The 26,026-nt window shown below is 40.2% G+C and overlaps 2 protein-coding genes across 5 annotated transcripts in view; one reads left to right on the top strand and one right to left on the bottom strand.

Annotated features, from left to right (window-relative positions):
* Positions 1-3,684, top strand: part of TRAPPC13 (trafficking protein particle complex subunit 13) — a 34,875-nt gene extending 31,191 nt beyond the window's left edge. For all 4 annotated transcript variants that reach the window (XM_056848571.1, XM_056848570.1, XM_056848569.1 and 1 more), the window contains one exon: positions 3,552-3,684. In XM_056848571.1, the coding sequence (XP_056704549.1) occupies positions 3,552-3,656 (105 nt within the window). In that variant the 3' untranslated portion in view covers positions 3,657-3,684. The remainder of the gene's footprint in view (positions 1-3,551) is intronic.
* Positions 3,685-10,499: 6,815 nt separating this feature from the next.
* SGTB (small glutamine rich tetratricopeptide repeat co-chaperone beta) lies at positions 10,500-24,945 on the bottom strand. The gene is made up of 10 exons (XM_056848146.1): positions 24,840-24,945; positions 21,043-21,146; positions 19,616-19,685; positions 17,662-17,761; positions 16,542-16,646; positions 14,869-15,007; positions 14,715-14,777; positions 14,224-14,261; positions 13,590-13,673; positions 10,500-10,877 (listed from the first exon to the last, which is right to left on the bottom strand). The coding sequence occupies exons 1-10, from the start codon at positions 24,937-24,939 to the stop codon at positions 10,766-10,768; spliced, it is 915 nt and encodes a 304-aa protein (XP_056704124.1). The 5' UTR covers positions 24,940-24,945; the 3' UTR covers positions 10,500-10,765.
* Positions 24,946-26,026: the final 1,081 nt, after the last annotated feature.

Genomic DNA, 26,026 nt, shown 5'->3' with positions numbered 1-26,026 from the left:
TACAGGAACACTCTAAAATAATTCAAGGTCTTTCGATCAAATCGGATGCACACGAAGTTAAACTCAGCGATAAGAATATCAAGCTTTGCGGAATTTCTGAACAATTCGGAAAAACAAACTTAGAAACAGACATCAAAGCATTTCTTCACAAGCATTACGAATTTGACGATGAATTACGAATTACGAATTTGACGATGCAAAGCATACATCCGTGGTAGAATGATAGCTTTCAATGCCAAACTCAGAAAAGATAAAGAAAACCATTATCAGGATCTTTTGAAACAATTAAGACAATTGGAAAAGGATTTTCAAGCAAAGCCTTGTAAAGATATTGTTTGAAATTTTAAATTGATCAAACACAAAATAGAAGCAATAGAGACTGAAGAAATTCACCAGAAGCTTAAATATGCTAAACAAAGATTATTTGAAAAGGCCAATAAACCCGGATGCTTTTTAGCTAATCAACTTCGGCAACAAGAAATGAAGGGGAAGATTTTAGGAGCAAAACACAATGGAAAAATTTACAATAAACAATAAGAAATAGAAAAAATCTTCGCTGACTACTATAAACAACTTTATGCAAAAGACGATTTACAAGTTCTGGGACTACAAACATATTTATCACAAGCTAAACTTTCTACATTGACGGAAGACGAACAAGAAAGCCTCAACCAAAAGATAACCACCCAGGAAATTGTAGACGTCATAAGCTGTTTGAAATCTGATAAAGCGCCGGGCCCAGATGGAATAACTCCGAAATGCTGTAAGTTATATGAACTTACACCTGTTTTGTTATCTTTGTTCAATGATGCAATGGAAAATGGACAGATTCCAGATTCTTGGAAAGAGGCTCATATTTCTTTGCTCCCAAAGGAAGGTACTGATCCTCATCTCCCTCAGGCATATAGACCAATTTCTTTGTTGAATGTGGACTATAAACTATTTGTTTCTATATTAACTAAGAGATTTCAAAGATGTATTACCAAATTAGTACATCCTGACCAAACAGGATTTATTCCCAAGAGATTAATGAAAGACAACGTGAGACTGGTTCTTAGCGCAATCAAGTATATTAAATCAAAATCCCACAAAACAGCTTTGATCTTTCTTGATGCAGAAAAAGCGTTTGACAATGTTTCTTGGCATTTCATATCAAAGACGTTAGAGCAAATGGGCTGTGGAGATACGTTTCTTAAAATATTTAATACAATATACACGGCCCCAAAAGCAAGACTTTTAATTAACGGTTCTCTAACGCCAGACTTCAATATTACAAAGGGTACCACACAAGGTTGCCCGTTGTCACCTCTTCTATTCAACTTATCCATGGAAGTCTTAGCGAACTATATTAGGAACGATTTCAAAATCAAGGGACTTAAAATTATAAATGAAGAACACAAAATCAGAAGCTATTCAGACTGTCGTTTTATTCTGTCAGAACCCAATGGACAATCTTTTTTATATACAACATCACATCTCAGAATTTGCTAAATATTCTGGTTATAAATTAAACAAAACAAAGACAAAAATAATGCCATTCAACACCACCAAAGTTGAAGATGTGCATATTAAAGAATTCACAGGATGTCAAATAACAGATTCTGTCAAATACTTGGGCATTAACATATCATCAAAAAATAAGACTCTTTTTAAAACAAATTATCTTAAAATTTGGGGAGCAATAGAAAAAGACTTGAGTCAATGGACAAAGATGAACATTTCCTGGCTAGGAAGAATATCGACTGTACAAATGAACGTTCTCCCAAGACTAAACTTTTTATTTCAATTTTTACCAATTAGTATTTCTGACAAGATATTAGATAATTGGCAGAAGCAAATTAACTGTTTTGTATGGAATGGCAAAAAACTAAGAATTAGATTTAAAGTGTTACAGGATGAGAAGAAGAGAGGCGGGTTGGCACTACCAAATCTCAAACTATATTATCATGCAGCTTGTCTGACCTGGGTTGCGGAATGGATTAAACATCCCTTGAACAGAAATCAAAAATTAGAAAGAGCAGATCTCCAACAGGGTTTTCACAAAGTTTTATGGAATCCTCTGCATCCGAGTAAAACCTCTGAAGACTGTGATGTTAAGCTGGCAATTCTTCAAGTATGGAAAAAATACAAAAAAAGAATCAGCCCCTCTCCACCATCAATAATGTCTCCGACTGAAGCTTATTTGGATGACATTAAACTGAAGAATGATTTGTTATTAGTATATGGTGATATGGTGGACTCAACAGGAGAGATTAAAATACCAACATTAGAAGACAAGTTCGAAAAACTCAGTTGGTTGATGTACCTTCAATTGCGTTCTCATCTAAGAACAGACTTTTTAAAATCTGGCTCATTTCGAGAATTGACAGAATTTGAATCATTGGTGACCAAAAAAGATGATCATTTATTAGGACAAATTTATAAACTACTTTTGAAATACGATACAGAAGATGAGCAAGTTAAAACGAATATGATAAAATAGATGCAAAATTTCGGAGAAATGATACCAATAGACACTTGGAAAAACTTTGTACTTCAGAACTAAAATACACCGTAAGTCCAGATGTTAAAGAGAATTGGTATAAGACTTTTTATCAATGGTACATGACGCCCAATATGATTTCCCAAATGGCTAACACGAAAGAGAAAAAGGGGTCTTGTTGGAAATGTCGACAGATGGTTCTTATTTTCATGTTTGGTGGACATGTCCAAAGGTGCAATCATACTGGAAGAATATCCTACATGAACTACAGAAGATAACAAAAACTAATTTAAAGCTGGATCCAAAATATTTTTTACTTAGTATGCTGCCATCCGATTTGCCCTTAAATCTTGGAGACATTTTTAAATACGTCACAACAGTGGCAAGAATTGTATTGGCAAGAACTTGGAAGCAAACGTTTCTACCAGATATAGGAGAATGGAAAGACAAACTACTTGAGTTTGCTAATATGGCCAGAATGACTTTTATGATGAACTCTACCATCAATGAATCAATAGAACAATTTAATGAGAAATGGTAACCGTTTTATAGTTATATTGATACGAACTTATAGAGACAAAATTTTATTAAAGTTGTTGTTATTGCTAAATTTATTTGAATATTAATATAAATGTTTAAGGTAAAAAACGGTAATTAGTAAATGTTTATTCAATCCACTAAGATTTTTCTAATCTCCTTGAAACTTAATAGAATGACAAGAATGTATTTTTTGTTAATGTTTATTGCGGACGGATTCCCCTTATCCTTTCTTTTTTCCCTTTTTCCTTCTGTACCCTATATATATATACAAATAAAAGTTTTTTTTTTTAAAAAAAGAAAAGAAACCACAGATTGCAGATCTGGAGGTACTGCCAAACTGCGGTTTGCTTCCCAACAGGAAGGGAGGAAGGAAAGGGGAGCATGCAAACCCAGAGACTTGCCCATGCAACAGCAAAGCATGGAATGGCATTATGTGTGAACTGATAACATTTACCTTTTATTCCCACTCAGAAGCCTAGTTTCTCCTGCCAATATAAAATCTGTTTCAATCCTTTTCTTCCTGTTTTAGAGTATTTCCGGCTTGAGATTAACGGACACCTTTTTGAAGAGAACGTACGAGTACGATGATATTGCCCAAGTCTGCGTGGTTTCTTCAAAAATAAAAGAGAACTGAAAGAAAACGATCTTTTGTTGTTTTTAATATTTCTCGTTGAACTATTGAGACCAAATGTCTGGCAATAAAATCATGACTAAGCCAAACTGCATCCATCTTTAATTAAAGCAAGTACTGTATTTCCTTATTTAACTGTCCCTCTGGAAGTCAATCTGGCATCTTTGGAATGTTTTTAAAAACAGTTCTTTTTGTAGAGAGCCAACATACTTATTTTAATCTATTTGAAAATAAAGCCTTTAATCAAACTGTGCAGCTGTCATAATTGTATTTATTTCTACTTATGCACAGGTTGTTTTACAATAGTCCAAACATGTGATTTGAAATACCTGGGTAACTGCCAGAATGGTTGTAGTAGTTAGGGCTTTAAACTAGGACCTGAAAGGTTTGGCCATTTTTGCATGGTAATTAGCAGCGCGTTCCAGGCTGAATTGCCCCGCTTTTTTTTTTTAATTTTGCATACGCTGAACCATCATTCCGAAAGTGACTGAGAAATAGGCGCATACCTGCTTCGCATTACAAAAGAGCCCATTTAACGGGACCTTTGGTGTTTGCCACCAAGAATCCCACTCAAGGAACAATGCAAAACAACAGAGGCGCGTTAGCTATGCATATGCTAATGGATATGCAAACAAGAACAAAGGAGCAGGCAAGTGGGGGGAGTGGAACTTCTCCTTTTGCGTCGGGACTGTGAAAAGGCATTTTTAAAGTTGTATTTTCAAAAAGAGCTTTGAGCGAGCATCAAAATTGACCATGCAAAAATGGCCTTTGAGTTCAAATCCACACTTTACATGAAACTTGCAGGGCGATCTTGGGCCAGGCACTCTCTGTGCCTAATCTACTTCATGGGATGGCTGTAAGGATAAAATGAGGGGAGAAAAATGTATAGTGTTCTGAACTGTTTGGAGGACGGGTGAGATTAAAATATATAGTTAACTAACAATATAGATATAGATAAAATAACTAGATATAGTTATTTGGGAGTGGTGCAAATTGATGCTGTTCTCCTGATGTTAATTGATGTTAAGAGCAGAAGGTAACTTGACAGTCATCTCTTAATCCTGTGTTCTACTTTTAAGGCAGAATTGTCTGCACATAGGAATAAAGAATATCGCCCAGTTGAATTTGAATTTGGAGTGCTAATACAGTATGGATTGAATTCTGCGTGTGAGATGGAAGCTAAGAAAAAACAGGCGAGTAGAAACCGGAGAAATAAGCCTCCCTGTGGAACTAGATTAATTCTGTTAACTTGAGCTCATGCACATCTTCAAAGCCTTAAATGGCTCATGGCTCATATCTTAGGCAGTGCCTTCTCCTGTACATTACTTTCTGTGCTCTGAGGTATGATAGGGAAGTGCTGCTCTGTGTTTAATTTTTTATCCCCTAGGTGAAATTGGTAAGATTTCTTGTAGATTCCCCATTGTGGAATAAAATTTACCTATCGGTAGCTACTCACCTAACCAGCTTTCATCTAAAAGACATTCCTTGACTTTTTATTACCCTGGATTCCTGAAAGGGCCATTTGAGAACTAGCTGTAATTCTGAGGTTTTTACTTCTTTAACTGCTGCTCTTGTTAGGAAAAGAATAAATTTCTTCCACAATTTTTAGTAGGAAATTGGCTAAATGGCCAGTAAGGCAGCCTACCATGTACTAGGCCACAAAATCCCCACAATTTTGAGAACTGACTTTCATCACATTTGAGCCAGAAGACGAGGCACAGGGTTGGATCCAGCAATCTGTACATGCAAGGATTACAGAGTTCATTTCCACATCATTTAGAATCTATAAAAGCTAAAATATTAGGGGAGTATTCACATTCAGGTACTATGTCATTCAGGTATGACATTAGTACACAATAAAATGATTTGTTCTAGATGTGTTTCCATTCATCCGTATGATATCCTGTATTCCTATGCTGAGACAGTCCTGCCTTGAAGGGAAGGCATGGGACTGAGAAAAGATGAGTCAAGCTTAGCAGCTTTTCAGATCAACTAACATCAGGAGGATGACATCATCAATTTGCACCTTTCCCAAGGAATTAACAAGGTTGCAGTCCCTTGTGCAGGTTTCATTGACGTGTAATGCCCCTCATAAGTGTGCAGGCTTCAGCATTACTTTGACAGAGGAAACAGATTCCATAACTTTTCACAAATGGCTTAATTATTGTTTGTTTTTTTGTTCCCCGAGCCCTCAAGTTTGTACATGAACAGCAAGAAAAACTGTCACAGGTACACACAGTAAGTGTGCAGGATCCCAAGGGTTCAAATCATACATAATTTCTGCAGGGCAGGATCATTCCCCGAAGGGCTGCATAGACGGGAACACACTGGAATCTCAAACACTCACCGTCTTTGCACCATTTACAGTCTTCATTGCATCTGTATCACATCCCATAACTCTCTTCTTGTGGCTCTGTAGGTCCGAAGTCAAGCTGAGCTTTTTGCAGTCATCTTCTGTGAGGGGGATGTTGGCCCAGACTAAGTTATTGGCAAAATTCTTTCTCTCAAGCAGTCTCGTAACCTCAGTCTGTGCCCGACTTCAGAGGTGAGGCAGGGGTCAATTAGAGCCAAGACATTTTTCAGTGGTGCCACCTTGCCTTTGAGATGCCCTCCTCCCCACCCCCCACCCCCAGGCAAGCTTGCCAGGCCAAAATATTTCTTTTTACCCTGGCAAAGAGTTTTGTCATTGTGAGTTTCATAGTCTGAGGTCTGTTTTACGGATATTTTTACCATGCTTGATGGTTGTTTTTATATTGATTTATAACGTTTATGGCATAGTTTTTACTTGTAAGCTGCCTCGAGCAGGGGTGGGGAACGTCAGGCCCGCAAAATCATTTGGTCTGGCACCTTGTGGGTCCTGGCAGATCTCTAGCTCAGAAGGATCTGAGACTGGCAATCCGCCCCCTCCTGCTGACAGGAATAGCCTCTATTCAAGGCGGATGTGAGTTTGTTTTGCTGAGAAAAGGAACCTTCTTTCCCCCTTGCAGAAGAGTCATTAGCTATGGAGCTGCCCAGACCACCCAAGAAACTGGGTTAACCTTTTCCCACCTGGGCCGTGGAGAAATGTATTCCCTCTGTACTACAAGAGGGCTGTGGGTGGAAGTGGCGACAATGGAGGGGTTAAAGGGGGCAGGGCCAGAATGTGTGTGTGGGAGGGAGTTCTTAGCCAGTGTGTCCTCATTTCACCCCTACAGGCGGAGGTAGCAGGAGCTGGCTGTAGAATCCGGCCCCGACTACGCGCAACAGGAGCAACTCCAACGTGCGGCTGGACGGCTACGCCCAGCTGGTGCAACAGACAATCCTGTGCACCAGGTGGGCGAGTGCTCCACCAGTTGGATGCCTGCCTGCTTGCCTGCACCGGGGGGGTCATATGGGGCAGATGCCTGCTTGGGGCTTGGTCAGCTAATTTTTAAGTTGATAATTTTGTATGGTCCGCGAATGATGTTATAAATATCCAAATGGCCCTTGGCGGAAAAAAGGTTCCGCACCCCTGCTCTAGAGAAACAGCATATAAATCTAAAAAATCCGATTCAGCTAGGTGCATGCTAAGAAACTGTTCCTCCTTTCCCTCCCAAAAAACTCCATGTTTGGGATGAAGAAATATTCAGAGAAGAGCAATATAATGATCACCAGTGACTGCTAAGCTGCAACCGGGCGGTGTCAGTCAGTCAGTCAGTCTTTTATTATGGTCAATTGACCAGTTCAACTGGGAAAGTGCTGAGGAGTCAGGCAGTCCAATTTTTGTTTTCAATTCTACACCAAACTAGCACAGACTGCTTTTGATACTGGTGTAATAAGCACAACAGCGCAAAGAATTAAATTTTTAGTCATAGATTGAGGTTGAAGAGTTGAAAGTAAACACTGCAGTTTAAAATCCACCCACTTGTGTATAGCTCTGCTATTCTTGCATCTCCATCCAAAGCAGAGTAACTCTTCTAAACCCATTGAGTTCAATGGACTTAGAAGGAGGGGGCGTGGCTCCTTGGTAAAGCATCTGCTTGGCATGCAGAAGGTCCCAGGTTCAATCCCCGGCATCTCCAGTTAAATGGAACAGGCAAGTAGGTGTTGTGGAAGACCTCTACCTGAGACCCTGGAGCCGCTGCCGGTCTGAGTAGACAATACTGACTTTGATGGACCAAGGGTCTGATTCAGTATAAGGCAGCTTCATGTAACTCTGCTAGGGAATGCACTGTTAGATACTTCTGTGTAAAAAGGCAAGATCTTTCTGAACTTCTGTGTAATAAAACATTCGGGTTTTTAAAAGTATTAATATATTTAGCACACAAATTGTTAGATCAAAAGTGATGTAAAATCCAGTATTAGCTCTAAAATGTGTATATTCTACAAAGCTAGCACCTTTTATTTGTACAAAATAAAATGTAGGTACCTATAGTTAAGTTTCTTGAACTCATATTTGTTAATCAGTCTTTCCATTCCATGGAGAATCATAACTAGAGTACTGTCAAATATCCTGCATTAATTTTAATTGTAACTATACTGTCTCCTAATAGTAACTATATAAAATGACTGCATTATAAATGTACCATTAGGCATATGAGCTGTCAAGTATTTCTTGATAATTTAATAAGTTATTCCCACACTTGTAAGCCAGTCACATTGAATTCAGAATCTTACACAATGTTTTCAGGAACACTCCTCTCTGGTAACAGGGACACTTTTCATAGATGTCAATAGAACCTTGCCAGAACTAGTCCTTTTTCATACAACTGAATCACTTTATGGATTAATGAAAAAGCAATACTATATAAAAACAGTGCAAATGAAGTGCTTTGTAGTTCCATTTCCTTTATTAAACTTATTCCAAAACAACACAAGACTGATTCATAGATCTTTCATTGAAAACTGAGATAATGAATTAAGAATAGAATGTGAACAGCTACTGTCAAGTGTAGCTTTCTGAAATGGTTTTGGAAAACCATCTGTCTAGTGTTGTAAAAATGCTAGTATTGTGCCATTGCAAAGATAGCTCTGTCTAATACTTTAAAGGCTGCATGAAGTGGTACTCAGGCCCCATATGTATTCACAAGAGCACATCTGTCCATAGCATTTGACTAGCTACAGTGACCACTACAATGGCAAATGGACAAGTTACCCCTTACCTCAATTTGCCCAGTGATAGACTGCCCAATGACTTTAGGGCTCTGAGCCATAATTAGCTGCTGCCAGTTATAATTTGGAACAGTTAAATATGCAATTGCAATTAGAGGTCTGAGGAGCTTACATATTTGCTTCTAAAGACAGCTGTAGGCTTGATACCATCTATATTCTGAATTAGTGTTTTCTTTACATTTACTCGGCATCGTAATATGCTCCTATGTATATTTGGTGCACCCACTCCAATAATCAGATATACCTATGTGGCGAGGTCTGCAAGGACCACCTGAATTCAGAAGAAAGATCCATCACATTGGCTGCTCTATATTGAGTGGACACCAAAAGATTTTAAGAAATAGCAGCAGCAGTACTGCAAATTTGAAAACCCTACGGGGTCACTGTAAGTCAGCTATGTCTTGACAGCACTTTCCACCATCACTGCAAACTTAGTTCTACCCGTGCAATGTTCTAGCATGTCTTCCCTTTCTGAATATTGCTTTAATACTGTCATCTTGGAAAAATCTGCCTCTTAAACAGCTTTGTAAATCAGTTCTGCAGAAGTGCAAAAGCAAGTAAAAAAAATGCAGCAGGAAGGGGGCATACGTAGCAAAGCAGGAAAAAAGGAAAAGACAGTGATTAAGGGGATGTATCCAGAGCAAAAGAGAACACCACTGACGTTACCAGATCAGAGAGATATGAGTCATCTCATGAACTTGAAGAGTCATCTAAACACTCTTTTAAAGGTAGGCATCTAAGATGGCTACTAGTATGTAGGCAATCCTTTCGTTGATTGGTTAAGCAGAGATGAACTTAACCAAAGTGAAAGAGTTTTACTACCTTAATATTATTTGTCATTCCATAAAGGCGTTTTGCAGAGCTATTCCCAGGATAAAATATCAGGTTTACAGAGAGTTTCCCTCATGTGTCTTGTTGGCAGACTTCCCAGCTCAACATGTTTTGTATTATGTACAGTGTTGTTCACACACCTATGTATCTCTCCTCCTTCTCTTATAAATTCATCTCCATTACCATTAACTTATGCACACCAAGGTGTTCTGGTACCGGGAAGCCTCCACAGCTCAATCACAAGTTAAAAATATGGTCTGTTATTTCCTTGCTGTTTTCTCTCCCCCACCAACTCCTGACTCAGAGCAGAGCAGTCTTTTTTACATCTGTTATGTCCACAACAGCTATAGGGAAACCAGGCCATACATCCCCTGAGCAATGCAAGCTACTGCTTCTCTCAATGCAGTAGGCAGTCCGTGCACACCAAACCTCTTTGGCTATATCCACCTCCAGACTCCGCACTACTTCACCTTCCTCGTATAGCACCGACCCACTCCACCTCAATATCTATTGGCTCAAGTACACTCTCCCCCCATCTCCTGTCACATCTCAGCCTGAAGAAACTTGACCAGACTGATTACTTTTTCCTTCACAAGCAGTCAATATAAAGTGATAATTCACTTTGGTAAAAACAAAAGAGAGAATTGAGCCTTTATAAGCTTAATTTCAATAAGGCATGCACAATTGTACTTCCCATAGACTTGCATGGGGGCCAGTCCTCTGATTCGAGAGAGGCTGCCTTATACAACACTAAACAATTTCTGTACAAGATTACATGGCCCATCAGCACTATCTGCTCTACTCCTCTCCCACAAGATGATCTCCACTTCAATAAACAATCTTGGCATCTAAACAAAGTCCAAGACAGAGCGAAGAGTAAACGTACCCTCATCCACTTGCTATGAAAATGCTCTCTTGTACATTGAGATTTTAATAAGTCACCAGTTCTACTTATATTCCATTTACAAAGGCATCGATATACGTACATGATATGTTCAGACCTGTGTGCAATGAATCTGTTTTCAACAGACAATAAGGAATACACACAAAAGGTTTCCCATCTGAGAAGAATTACAATGGTGATATTTGCTACAAGCTACAGTATGCCTTTTGGAGTTAGTAGAACAGCATTCTAGCACATGCCTCTTAAATCAGGAGTGTTCTTCCGTGCTGCTGCTGAAAGATCTGCTTCGGATGTGGTTTCGCAACTGCTCTATAAGCTCTGGGTTTTGCTGCTGTATCTGCTGTGCGAACTGCTGCCCCCTGTATAAAGTATTTTTACAATGATCAGTTAACAAGAGGAAAACCTATACTGTACAATACTAAAAACCAAGAACTGAGTTATAAACAGCAAACTCTCGGGCCCAAAGCACTTGAAGGACAACCTCCATCTGTGTGTTCCCGCCCATGCCCATTTGAGGGGAGTTTCGCTGAGATTGATTGCGAAAAATCGTGATCTTGTGGATCACAGATAAAACACAAACACAAAGACTCAAGACACGTTGGTTTCCTTAACAAAACATATAAGTTTACTATATTAAAGGGAGGGTAAACTTGGGATATAAAACAACTCCTAACTACAACTCATTTTCTTAACTTGTTGCCTATTTTGGGTCATAACTTGAGGAAGAAGAATTGAAGCGAATTAAGTCTTCTCTTAACAAAAACAGCAGTTTAACTCCAGCTTCTCGGAATGCGCCTGAACACCACCTGACCAATAGTGTTGATTGGACCAATCAACACTGGCCAAGTGGCTAGCACTATCCCCTGCACTTTCCACCATCACTGCAAACTTAGTTCTACCCGTGCAATGTTCTAGCACGTCTTCCCTTTCTGAATATTGCTTTAATACTGTCATCTTGGAAAAATCTGCCTCTTAAACAGCTTTCTAAATCAGTTCTGCAGAAGTGCAAAAGCAAGTAAAAAAAATGCAGCAGGAAGGGGGCATATGTAAACATAACATAAACATTTAACCATTTTTGTAGTCCTGACAGAGACAAAACTCGCAGACTAATTCCCAACAAGTTTACTACAGAAACCCAAACTAACAAGTACATTCGGAGGGGACCTGAACAATGGACTTTTGGGCTGCCACCCCCAAACCGTGGAACTCGCTGGCCCCACAGAAATTAGTTTGACCCCACTGTTGCAGGCCTACCAGTGTCCACTGAAGACCCATTTATTCCACAGCCCTACGAGTAAACTGAAACCCAAGGATGAAATGCTTAACTGTTACTGCCTGTATGAGGTTTCATACTGGTAATTAATTGTTTTTAATATTTTGTGAGCTGCCTTGGGCATGCGTGGCATGGAAAAGTGGCATATCAATATAATAAAGGAAAGAGTTCAGTCTTTGGCTCTCTCATAACCAGTGTAGGACTAACAGTGCAATCCTAAGGGGGGGCCTGAAATGCCTTTGGAGGTGACCCCAGCGCCGGTGTAAGTGCCACTTGTGCAGTCTAAATGGGCACTAATGCCAGCGCTGGGGAGCGGCACAGAAGCATGAGGCACAGGCACAACCTTGGTGGCAGCACTCTTACAGTGCCAAAGGGGGCATTCCTGGGGCTGGGGGTGACTTTAGTCAGCTCTCTAAACCCTTTCGTCCCGGAACACCCATTTTTCCCAGCATGAATTTACGCCAGCAAAAATGGTGGCATAGTGGCTTGCTCGCCTTGGCACAGAAAACCACTCAGGAGGCAGCCCGGCTGCGCTGTCCCCAGTTGCAGCTAAACTACCCCCCCTTTTGGATTGTGTTGCCTGTTTTCTCTAGTCAGGAAAGACAAATATTAGCAGAATTGCCTTTTACTGTGGAGGAAAAGCAGTGGATGGCAAATGGCAATCCATATAGAAAAGTACCTCACAAATGCTCACATTATGAGTGAGATCTGTGGTTTCTGTGACTTTATAACAAAAGCAAGAGACACCTTTATGGAAATCTACATCATACTTACATAACTCTGCTGTAACTCATTTATGTGTGTGTGTGAAGTACTGTCAAGTTGCAGCCAACTTATGACAACCCCATAGAGGCAAGCGACTAACAGAGGTGATTTGCCATTGCCTTCCTCAATCTCAGGTGGGGTTTGATTATGTCCAACTCAATCGTGGTAATTACCATTGGCATACCAGCTGCAATAACTCTAGTCAGCCAATAGGGTAACACTGATGCAGTCACCAATCACAGGCATATGCTGTTAAGGTTGAGGTTCTTTTTGGAAAAGTGCCACAAACTGCCAGTGTGGCGTAGTGGCTAAGAGGGGCGGACTCTAATCTGGAGAAGTGTGTTTGATTCCCCGCTCCTCCACATGAAGCCTGCTGGGTGACCTTGGGCCAGTCACAGTTCTCTCAGAACTATCTCAGCCCCACATACCTCAAAAGGTGCCTGTTGTGGGGGGGGGGAAGGTGATTGTACGCCACTTTGAGACTCCTTTTTGTAGAAAAAAAGTGGGGTATAAAACCTTCTGTGCAGTCAGAATACACACGCAGTGTGAGCAGTTCCCTGTTACTTGGGTAGGGAGAAAAGAACAATGTAGTCATACTCCACCATTGCCCTTTTTTCAAGGCTTAGAATATGGGCCTAAAACGCACAGCAGTGGCAAGGCCGGCAATTCTGACCAGCCTATTTATCACCACATCCTTTTACCCACCCGCTCACAGTAGGGAAAAACAGGGAGGTGGTAGGCCTTGCTTTTCTCTTCCAGGAGAGGTGCCAATGGAAATCCAGTGTGACTGAAATGCCTCAAAGACTCCCATTTGAAAGCAGGAGATGTTGGAGCAGAAGGTAGCTAAGTTTCCCTTTTACAGACCAACCAGCTACATCTCCAAGACCTCTGGCAGGAAAAATATAAAGATGTGTTCCTTCTTTTTTCTTCTAAGCAAGCATAAAAGCCAGAAATCTTAACATGGCCCCTTTTAAAACAGCAGTTTCCACAAATGTGAGCCTGCATAGGCAGTATGTAAATTAACAGTACTTACGCATGTATGAGGCTTGACAGATCTGTGAGGCCACCAACACCTGCAGCAGGACCCCCGATAGCATTTGTCATCATACCAGACATCCTATGCGATAGATAATTGCAAAATCATATAGGGATTTTCTTAATGACTGAATGCTCTTTACTGTATTAGAAGCAATTAACTGCAAGTAAATTTAAAGGTCACCATAACTAAATTACAGGTAAAAGGAGAGTAGAAGAATACCATTCGCTGTCAATTTTCCCCCTGTGCAAAACTCCAGTGGGATTTATACCTAAGAATTTCCCGATGAATTATGCTGCATAATAATACATTGTTTTATTAATCTAACTCAACCTTGGTTCATGCAGTATGTTCTTTTCCCAGTCTAAACTTAGATCTTGGGTCAAGAGCCAGAGTATCTTCCTCCCTCCTCCACCATACTATCTACTACCTCTTCGCATGCAAACATTCAGTATCTTTTTTCCTCAGGATAATTCCTGAATTGTCAATCATCAAAAAGTGGTGATTAATATTCCAAATCCAAGATACCGCCAACGAAAATAATGAATACTCAGACCCACATGGTCAGCATTATCAGAATAAGCTAATGCTCTGGTATGCACAAGGCTCTGCCTTCCATGCTTTTACTTACAATTGTTGAACTTGTGGATTCTGCATTAAACTTGCTGCCTAAAATAGAGGAGATGAGTTGTAATGTAAGCAGTGTTTCAATTGGCAGTTTTCAAAAGGCCCACTCTCTGGCAGTATTGTGAAAGAAAGGTTACATGTTTAACATACCATAAAATTTGGGGGAAGAAAAATAATGCTTGTGTATCTCAGTAACTCAAGTAGGTGGTTTTTTGGGGATCGGCAGTTTCTGAAAAATTTCCATATGTTTCTCCACATAACTACTTGCTATAGAAATGTTTTCAAAAGACATTGTTTTTAGTATTGTCAAGCCCCATAGTACATTTTAACTGATAATGTTGTTGTACTATAACAAACTCTATTAGGTCAACAGTACTGCTCAAAATCAACATATAGGAGAGGAGAAAGTAGGATGGGTTTGGGGCTAAAATAAAACAATTGCCCAAAGAGGACATGAAACAGATGTAGCAAATAATGTATTTTAAATGCGCTCACCATACTAATGAAGGCAGGGTTGTTTATCAAGCTTGCCATATCAAAACTCAATCCAGTTCCAGTCTGAAATCAAAGTATATGCATCAACCACCACACTTAAATGTATTATTTTAGTTACTAAACTGTTCAAAATAGATTTTTAAAGGTAACTTACTGGACTGGCCACATCTCTTAATTTTTGCTCAGCTACTTTCAGATTCGATTTATAAGAGTCATTTTCTGGATCAAGGTCCAGAGCTTTTCGGTAACTGTTGATTGCTTCTTGGTATTTGTTAATTGAAGTCAGAGCCAATCTAAAAATGAATATAGGCAGTCAATGTGAGTAAAAAAGGAGTAAGTGTCTCTCTCTTCTGATCTAATTCATATTCATTTAAATAAAAGCCAGGAAAGGACTGGGCTTCCATGAAAAACTTGGCAGCAGGCTCATAGACATTCATTCCCTAATTCTTTGGAAGTCATATGATCTAAATTGTTACGTATTAGCTCACCATTTCTCTATTAATTATCTTCCTGTCTAGGAAGTCATGCAAGGACTGTTCTATAGAGGTGCACTGAACCAGAATATGATAATGAGAGTAGGTTTCTTCTCACAAGCATTTAAGTGGCTTGTAGTAACCTTTTTTCATGGCAGGTCCTGGTCTGCAAAGGCTGTATTCTACTGAACTTGTAATTATGTGAAAATGGTATTCACAGCATGAAAGATGTCATAAGCTTTTGGAAATACGTTTTATGTGCCGGCATCAGTGGCTTCTACAGACAAAGAATTGGACTTCCTGTTGGTCAGAGTAGAGGACTGCTCGTGGTTTGGTTAGAGAAGAGGAAGTCAATTGAAAATACAAATAAAGTAACATGCATTTATTCTTATATATGAAATCTTTGGGATTCGCACAGCAACCATTACAGCTGTAACAGTCAGAGAAAAACACAATTAAATTGCTAAGGCTGAAAAAGCTGAGTTAAAATGCATGAAGCACAGTAGGAACTCAGTTCAAAGGATCGTGATAGTGTGATCCTAAGCAGAGTTCTACATCCACTGACTTCAGTTGCTATTCTATGAATACTAGTTTGGCCTACAGAACAGTTAATTGAAATATAGACTTTCACATCTTTAAACTACTGGGCCAAAAAACACAATCTCCATTTCTTTGGGAGGATCACAGAAATTAACAATAAATTCTCACTTAACAAATATGCTTCCCTGTTCTAATCGGAACTATAATTGTACATTAGACGATGTATAGTCAAAGTGTGTTTTTATTACATGCCAATAATGGTTGAAAAACTGGCAGAGTATTGAGGAATCTTGATTTTTAAAAAATGGTTGCTATTGCTAGTGCATCGTTCTGACCAGCATATTAACCTCATCTTGATTCCTCAAGACTGAGCTTTCAGGTGTTGCTGTCTGAGAAAAGGCATCTACAGAACAAATAAACCTCATAGGCCATTGCTAAGAGATCAGCAATTCTCATTTTCTAAGCTATGGTGAGACAGTTTGATATGTCTGATGTTTAACTGTTTCAAGACAATACACTTAAATTAGCCAGTCAGTTCTTATTATGGCCCACAAGCTATATACAAGCAGAAAAAATACACTGTTATTGAGTTAATTACACAAACAAAATCTCAGCATACATCAGTCAACCTGACACATTTTAGAGCTTAAGGGTTAGAACCTGAGTAGATTATTCACTATCTCAGACTGTATTTTCATTGCAAAGAACAGAAACAGCTACAGATACAGTAGTTCTTTGGTCAGCCCCTGCCAATAATATTTTGAGAGTCTTCTGCTACACTTAAATTTGTCATTCAGACAATTGGCTCACTTACCCCATTCTTCCGTATGCTTTGCTGTATTTTGGATCTATTGCTATTGCTCTTTCACAGTCTTTTATTGCTTCATTATAGTTGTTCAGTTTGCTCTGAGCAGCAGCTCTGAAGTATGAAAAAGAACTGAGCTAGAAAACATGAATATCAACAACATATGGGGAGGGGTCATGACTTAGCGGTAGAGCATTTGTTATGCATGCAGAAGCTCTAAGGTCCCCAGCATCTCCAGTTAGAGGCATCAGGTAGTGGATGATGGAGCCAGAGACTAGGATTGCCAGCTCTGGGTTGGGAAATTTCTGAAGGGGGCAGAGTTTGGGGAGGGACCTCAGTGGAGGATAATGCCATACAATCCACCCTCCAGAACCGCCATTTCCGCCAGGGGACCTGATCTCTTAGTCTCAAGATCAGTTGTAATTACAGATCTCTAGGCCCCACCTGAAGGTTGGCAACCATACCTAAAACTCTGGAGAGCCACTGCCAGTCTGCATAGACAATACTGACATTGACAAATCTATGGTCTGAATCAGTTTAAGGCAGCTTCATGTGTTCAAACAGGTCTTGATCCAACCACCAAATTGTCTAAGTTAAGTTGAAGCCCTAGGATATAGATTGATTTGCAGGCCAATCCTAACTACGCTTTCTTGGAAGTTAAGCCCCGTCAATTTTAACGCTACCAAGTAAATAGTTTTAGCATTGCAGGCCTAGTCCCAGTGAAATGGACAAAACTGGCATCACAAAGAATAACCACAAGAATAACTGAGCAGACTAAACTGAAAACGAGAAAGGGCAGCAGACAAGGAAATGCCATGGGACTCTAGGTGACCAAACCATGGTCAGAATCTGGTGGCATTTCTCTCCTAGCCTACCTTAAAGAACTATTGGAAAGATCACAACAAGATGTATTGTATGCGAAGTGCTTTGAACACCAAATGAGCTAAGTAAATCTTCTGGGCATAGAGCAGAGGGGGAGGTAGTTGTGAATGTCCTGCATTGTGCAGGGGGTTGGACTCTTCCAACTCTATGATTCTAAATGCTAGCATTATTGTTACGTGTGCTATCCACCAGCTGAGCAGAAATTAGAGAGAAAAAGAGTTGTTCAAAATATGTGATACTTATTTACCTGTTGCAGTAATAGACAGCATTATTGGGATCCAGTTCTATAGCCTGATTGTAACAATCCACTGCAGCCCCATAATTTTCTTCCTTCATGTGATTATTACCTGAAATAAATAGCAGCAATAAACTTGTCTGTGTAATTAAAAAAGACTGAATGCCGAGTGCGAACAAATGCCACACATCATTGTAAACTACACTTCATAAAGCAATGACGCAACTGCTACTTTTCAGCATTCACTTTTCATAAACAGACACAATTTGGCAATTTAGCGTGCGCAGAGTGGCACTGTGGATGCTTTGTCATGGAATTTTATTTGCTGCAAAATAATACATTCCATAAATTTTGCTTGCTGAGTACAAGAGACCTGCTCTGCAATTCCTAACACCAAGGCAATGGTCTAGGTAGAATCAGCAAGCCAGTGCTGTTTGGTAATCAGAGCATTCTAATAACTGCATCTGTGATAGTTGTGTTCAGATGCCATATGAATCACAAGGAAACGCAGGGTGTAAACGTTTTAATAAATACAATAAAAGGTTGATGGCCTGAGATGCATCACTAGACCCACCCCCTGGTGACTCAAATCTGTAAACTAGGAATAGCATTTATGACTACTGGACAGGCGTGAAGCATGGGGTAGACAACATAACATTCATGAGGATTGGCTATATATTGGTTAACTAATGGCTGGGACCCAGCAACTCCCTTCTGCTGTGAGAAGAGCCTTGCCCAGAATACGGAGCCTTGTCACGAGAACAAGATTTTCTCTTTTAGAGGAAAACTCCTCACTTAATAGAGCCACTGGATACAACCCAACAACTACTGCTACTAGTCAAGTAAAGCACTAAACTGGTGACAACTATATAAGTGAATTCAACTGGATGGAAGTCACTTTGGGTATAGGAAACAGATATGATAGGCCTAGGAACCTCCCCCTGTATGAACTGTACCCCAATTTCATTTCGTCCAACTGCTTATACTGCTTTCACTGCAGGGGGCAAGTATTACCACTGCCCACTTGAGACTATTCTCCATCGCTGTTACCATCTCACAGAATGGGCTTCCAGAAATAATTCCGAAGGGCCTGCCCCTCTCTCCCTTCTCAAAACCCTCTAAGGTTCCAGCAGATTCTACTGATGGCTTAGAATGCAATTGTGATGGCTGTATTTTTACACTTGCGTTAATTGAATTGTTTTAAACTTGCTATTAAGTTTGCTGTGCGAATTTTGATCTTATTTCTTTGCTCAAATGTGCTTCCACCCTGAGGCTTTAGGAAGGGTAGGGTACAAATCTTTTTTACTAGCAAACAGGCACTTTATACATATGAGGTAACATCGAAGGATACGAGGGAGTAATGGCTGAAACCCAAAGATGTGGATGAAGCTGGCCTTGCTAGGAGAATAAAGGAGGCAAGAATACTGAACAGTTAAAAACTGCAGGCTATACAAGTGAAAAGCAAATAAAAGGCAACATGAAGAGATGAATAAAGATAACATGAAGAGATGAATAAAGATAACAATCAGCTTGATATTCCACCAGGGCTAATTGAAACTCGCATAATATCCCAATTCCTTTATTTCATCACAGAAAAAATAAACAAATATTTTAATGTCTAATAATCTGGCCCACAGAAGCTATAGCCTTAAATTCACATACCTAAGACAAGGAATACTATAGATATAATCCTACAAACACTTCTAAGGGAATACATATCATTGACCTCAATGGGAATTGCTTCTCCATTGAACTGCATTTTTGCTTCTGCTCAGCTTCTTAAATTTCCTTCAGATCAGGCATCACTCTAATCTCATCCAATACACAGCATCTCCCACTCTACAATACAGTTTTCTACTAGACAGAGTTGACTAGAAGCCAGTCCATTCAAGAGTGACATTTTAGTATGGGCACCAACCCTAAGAGCTACAATAGAATGAAATTGGTTCCTCTTTTTAATGCATACCTTCATCCTTTAGTTGGTCAGCTTTCTCAATATCCTCTGGCAAAGAATCTGAGAGAGGCAGTATCTCATTCTGTATTAATTCAAAAATAAAGACAAGTCTCATTGCTTGATAATCTTTCTAGATTTACCCTATCTCTGACATCACACTAAAACAGAAATCTGGCCACAATTAGATATTCAGCAATGGACAGACATAATCCAGTCCAGGAAAGGAGAAATCAATGGATATGAACCTGCATTTGGTTTACAAGAGTTCTGACATTTTTAAACATATTCATTTCACAGGAGTGGTATCTATCACTCACATGAGAGGAAGGGAACGGTTGTGTTTGTCAACCAGACCGCTACATACCAGCCTGATCGCAAGAGGTAGCCATGTATATACCAGCCCGATTGCATTATCCTGCGCTATGCATTCATTGTGCAGCAAAGCGCAACCACTTGTTGTTGACCATATTTGTCTGACACAGCCCTACCCACTTTGGACAGTCAATCTGTGCCAGATGACCCAAAGACCTCATGGAGCATTCCATGGCTCTTGCAATGCCAGCGTGGTGCAGCTCAGCTAAAAATACTCTCTTTACTTGCCATCCTCCTATTTCATCTTTCTACCCTTAAACAATGAGGTTTTTGAGAATAATCACCGATTATCCCAGCCTTATTTTAAAAAATACCCAGCTCCCTTTTGCCTCTGTTCCGTCTTTTAAGCAAAAGCTGGGTTGTTTCTTTTCTTTTAACCAACACTATCATACCAGATTGTTTTGACTTTTGTTTATCATGTATGGTACTTTCCAAGTCCGTGATACTAACTCACGCAATGCCTGCAAACAGCTGCTGAGGATGAGGCATGCAATCTGTTATCCCAGTGCAATAGCAAAAATACCATGCCGGACTAGCAGGGGTATTACACTGGCACAGCAGGGTGGGGTACGTGCACAAATATTTAGGAGCTGGAAACCAGACAGTAAATAGAGGTCAAGATCTAACACAATGCATGACAAGGACCAAGATCCAAAGACGACTTAAGCTCACACAAAGGGCTTGGCAATAGCTCAATGGGATTTTTTGGCCTTTGAACACCTGGTTCCCATATCACACTACAGCTTGCTTTTGGAACTCCCTACAGTTTCAAAAACACTTTGCTGTGCAGCGTGAGGACGGCTGTTCAGGATGATGACATCTCAGAAAGATGGGCTCACTACTCATTCCTGTGTTTTTGGAACCTGTCCTAGGCAATTGGAAGCAGCAACGTACGCATCTAGGCTACATTCAAAACTAGTTCTCTGAAGAGCTTCTCCTAAAGAGCTGCCATTTCATGAGGTGCTTAGGCTTTTCTATTAGACATTCCTAGCATCCTCACAAAACTGCAATGCTCTCTTAAAATTATTTTAAGTTGTGGCATAGATATTTGCTAATTCGGTGCTTACCTTATGACAGGAGTCTGCAAACATTTCTGTCAAGCGTACAGGTACAGCAAGATGAGAATCCTCCAGACTGATTTTAAAAACCGTTTCCAAACACTGAATTGCCACTGTAAAGAAAGTAATGATAGCTGGGTTTTTTTAAAAAGGAAATCAACTATTCTTGTCCTAACATGCACAAAAATGCTCTTATTGTTTCATGACAGCTAGTACCAATATGAACAATTCTCTGAAACAAACAAAATCAGCTATGGAAAGGTTGGATACACCTCAATTGATAAGCTATTGGTGAGGGCAAGTGTGAACGTGTGTTTCTTTTGGGTACTTCATAGGGGCTGTTTATGCCACATCTCCCTCAGGGCACTAAACCTTCTCCCTAAGCAAACTGCATCTGCTGAGTAAAGCTCAAAATCTTCTGTATAGGGAAGAATTAATGCTTCTAAGTGCATTACAGATTTAAAAACCAGATCGCTATTTCTAGGCCCAAATCAATGAAATACTTCAGGTTTTCGAGATAAAGTGATCAAAATTGTTTCCTGGTAAATTATAAAAACAACCCTCCAATCCAATATGTACACTAAATATTAGCTTTTATCTTGAGAAGAGGGAACAACTAGCAAAGAGGTGAGACCGGTGTCCTCTGTCTATCAAACTGTAATAGAACCCAGAGGATAATACACCGTTAAATGGAGTACTAAGCCCTTTGTAGAGCTTTAATCTCCGATAAAGGCTATGCACTTGCCTCTTTCCCTGCATTATCTGCACAGTCTATGAAGGGAAAGGCACAGTCGCGTTTGTCCACTAAGTGGGTCTCCAGCAAACCTCCAGCAAATCTGCAGGCGTGTGTGTTTCCTCCTCTTCCTCTCTCCTCCCATCACACAGCCCAAGTCACTCCCTCCTTGGCTTAAGCAAACTGTAGCTTACTTGCCCTAATCACATGAAACAAACTGTGCCCAGTTTGGAAGTCAAGCAAGCTATGGTTTACTGAGACAAGGAAGAAATCAGTGTGCACAAAGGGGAAAGAGAGGATAAGGAACAAGACATCGGAACTTGCTTTTACTCACATTTGACAGGGAGAAAAGTGTTTGGAAAACATCCGACAAAAAGGTGCCACGGATCCTTACGTATTTTCAAACACAGTGGTTACCATGGAGACAAGTGGAAGACAAACAGGAAGTTCTCCTTTTTCGCAACGCAAAAAGAAGGTTCTGAACTTCATACAGACAAGTGGAAACACTTATAGAAGCATGCTAGCTTAGATATTTGTAAAGCAGTAGCTAATCCAATTGTGAGCCACGGCTTTCGAAAGCCATTGCAAACTAGTCTGCAAGTCAAAGATTCTTCTGCATACACGGAGCTGCCCAAAGACTTATTCTTTCATGCCACCATCAAGACTCAAAACCCACAACAGGATTTACAGCTGATGACCCAGGATAATGTTAGGCAGGGATTCAGCTTGTGCATCACCATCTAGATCCAGACAAATTATGGAACTAGCCAGGCCAAGACCAGGTCCAATGATATGCCCCAACTTCTATGAAAGCTTCTGGGTCTGAACAGGGATTTGAATCAAGACTGTGACTCTCTTTCATTAAGTAAGAAGTCTTGCTCTGGAGCAAAACCCCTCACTTAGCAGAAGGGAGCTATAAAATCCAACTCCATGTTTCTAAATCCACCCTTATCCTCTATACCACACAGAGATATACTCTTACAGTTGAAGGGTATTTCTCCATCAGGCAAGACAAATTGATCCAATTTTTAGAAAGAAAAGTTTTCAAAGGACTGGGAAGCTGGTCTATCCATTAGCACAGACTACTTCTGCTAATGTACCTTTCCAATTGCTTATGGAATTTTTTTTCTTTATCTAACATGAACCTTTTGATTTAACATAAGAGTGTGACAGTAAAAAAACAAATATGCTACAAGTGGAGCTTTTGTTAATATCAAAGGTGCAGACTTGCCAAAATACTGCTGACCTTTATAGGACAAGACAGCCACATCTTGTTTTCTACTCTTATAAACGATTCTAAAACTTCAGGACAGGGCAGTATAAAACAAATAAATGGTTTGAAACAAAAGATCTATTTAAGTTTCTCTTACTTCCAAACAATCTTTCAAAATTAAGAAAACGGCTTTACATCCACTATCTCTCACAAATAATAAATTTTATAGGGAAAGTTGCCCCTGCATTCTTACAAAAAGAAGGGGGGAAAAACCCTGCGGCCTTTTCTACCCATCACTGTCACTCCTTGCAATCCACATAGACTACTGAGGAAGGAAGATCCCTCTCCCAAACACTGCTGCTGTGCTTGTGACTGCTGGGGAGAAGAAGGGGATATTCAACCACAACTCCTGTTTGCCCCTGCTTCAGGGAACAAGAATAGCAACTGGTACCATGTTCTGCCCATTGCAGTCTTGTGGTTGCAGCTGGATAGCACTGGCTGAGCTGCATCTGCCCCAATCCTTGTCAGTTTTCTACTTATTCTAACACAATTTGCTTGAACTGTAATGCGGATCTAACGTTTGGTTGTCTAGTCAACCGTGAACCTTCTCAGTCCCTTAACAAGACACTTCATTCTGTCCATCTTAACTAGTGAAGCCCGTAAACATATCATATTTAATTGTTGCTATCCAACGCCCAGTTTATGCTCCAGGGCACACACAGTGGTTCTTCCTCTGCCTCACAAATGTAGCAAATACCTACACTATCATAAGAGCAGACACAGGACATCTGTTCTCTACAGCCTGACAGTCAGACTCATTTTTACTGACTGCTGGAACAGACAGATATCTGAGTTTTACAATGAACCGATGATGCCTTTTTGCGAAACATCTGAAGGGCTTTCACTTTTCTAAAAGAAAGGTGCTTTTGGATAAGCACGTGCCCAGGAGCTTCTGCAAGGTGATTCATGGTACCAGTGACAGGACTGTTCTTTTACATAAAATGTGAAGTGGCCCTTCAAATAAGAATGCATTCCAGCCAAAGAGCATTTAAGATGTAGATGCAGAATCCTTACAAACACAAGCATCACCTTATCTACATTAGTTATTATCAAAGAGCAGGAGTCTTCCAACATTTCAACCTTCAAGGAATCTTTTCCACATTCACTTGCCTGACGTGGAGCCTCTGTTCATTCTAGAGGTTTCTGGGACACATTCCAGAGTGATCACTTAGTTCATGAGGAGGACTGGCCAGGCCAAGCCTTAAGGCAGGGATTCACAAAATACCGTCATTAGCGGTGACCATAAAGGCAGTCTTAGTGACCGGCAAGGAAAACCTGTACTATATTCTACCATGTAAGTAATAAGCTTGAGAAAAGCTGCCAGGAAAGAATGTCTCTCTCAAAACAGCTTATACCTTGTGTCGGGATGATGCAGCACTGGTGTTGTGGTTTGGACGACACAGATAGCTATAAACACATGCACTGCAACAACCCTATTCCTCTGGGCAGTAGGTAAAAAAGGAGCACTCTTCCTTTTGCCTGATTGGAGCAGCAAGTGAGAAAGCTACTAGAAATAATTTTTATTTACCAAAGCCTAGCAACTATGCAAGAACTCCGGCCTGCTGGGCCTCATTATGACCTCACATGAACAAAGCATCCTTGAACACACTAAAATATTTCACTCCGTGTGGCTGCATTACAGATCTTCTCTGCAAGGAACCGTGGGGAAGTATCCAAGGAATCCCTAAGTCCCATGCTTGAAAGCCATTATTGCCGAGGAAAGAAGACCATTGATGCCTCTCTCTTGCTTTTCACATAATTAATGCTCACACCAGACATCACACATCAACCACCACCAACCTTCCAGGCTTTCTTGTTCATCTGAAGTGAACGTTTCCATCTGACTCTGTTCTCGCAAGAAATTGATGACAGAGTATACAAGTCGTTTGACAGACGACATTTTCAAGGTTGTGAAGCTCCCCTGTATCATGAAAGTAAGAAGAATCCAATTAATCTGAAGAAAATACAAAAAAGCACAGTGATTTTTCCCCAAATGTAACTCAAGCTCCGTAAATAAAAATTGATCTAAGAAGTGCAACTAGATTTTCTTAATATTGTTTCCGACATGCAGTTAATCAGCTGCAAACAATATTTCATGCTTAAAGCTCTTAGCGAATTTTTATAAGTCACAGCATCTACTTCTTCAGAAAGGAATTCAGCAAGGGCTTTTTCTTCAGCAAGGGCACTAAACTGAATGCATAAGAGTTAATTAGGGATATGTAGAGACCTCCTCTGTAATGGGCTGTGGAGTTCTGCATATCCCAACCACAAAGAAAAATGTAATTAAAGAATACAGACCTGGGCTTCCTCCTCATTTAAAGACTGAGGAAAACTGGCATGGAAATATACAGAACAATTCCTTAGGTCACAAAAAGCAGCACATTTGACTCTATTACTGTTGAAGTTTGCAGATAGTCTGCTCATTCAGTTGACTTATAAAAACAGGTCCATAAGGATGCCTTATACTAGCATGGACCATTGGTGTTTTACATCACACAATCCTTTAATTGGAGATACCAGAGATTGAGCTTGGGACCCTCTGTATACCATGGAAGATGGTCTACCATTAAGCAACACTTGATCCCTTCATTGGCCCTGGAAATGTTGCACATAGGGACACGAGGGACTTTTCTAACCTGGAAGGAGGATTCCTCCTGGAGTGACCAGGATCTGGCTTTTCCCTCTTACCTGAAGAATGCTGCACCCATCATATTGGCTGTCCTGATGATAACATGGGGAATGTTCCCTCAAGAGTAAGGTAACGGGTTAAGAAAGGCCTGACTTCCCATGCCTCTGTGTCAGGGATCCAGACTTTCCTTGGTGTGGGTGGATCCTGAGCATGTAGCGCCCCACACAGCCCAAGAGTGGAAAATATAACAAACTGCTATGATTTTCCCTTGGGAAGTGTGACCTATAGGATCACCACTTCCTGTTCTGTGACAAGCATTTGAAGTAATCAGCTTTTAAGCAGCTCTCCCTGATCCCCT

Source organism: Euleptes europaea, chromosome 4 (assembly GCF_029931775.1).
Source record: "Euleptes europaea isolate rEulEur1 chromosome 4, rEulEur1.hap1, whole genome shotgun sequence".
Taxonomy (NCBI): Eukaryota; Metazoa; Chordata; class Lepidosauria; order Squamata; family Sphaerodactylidae; genus Euleptes; species Euleptes europaea.
Note: the sequence above shows the minus strand (reverse complement) of the source record. Positions and strands in the feature narration are given on the sequence as shown.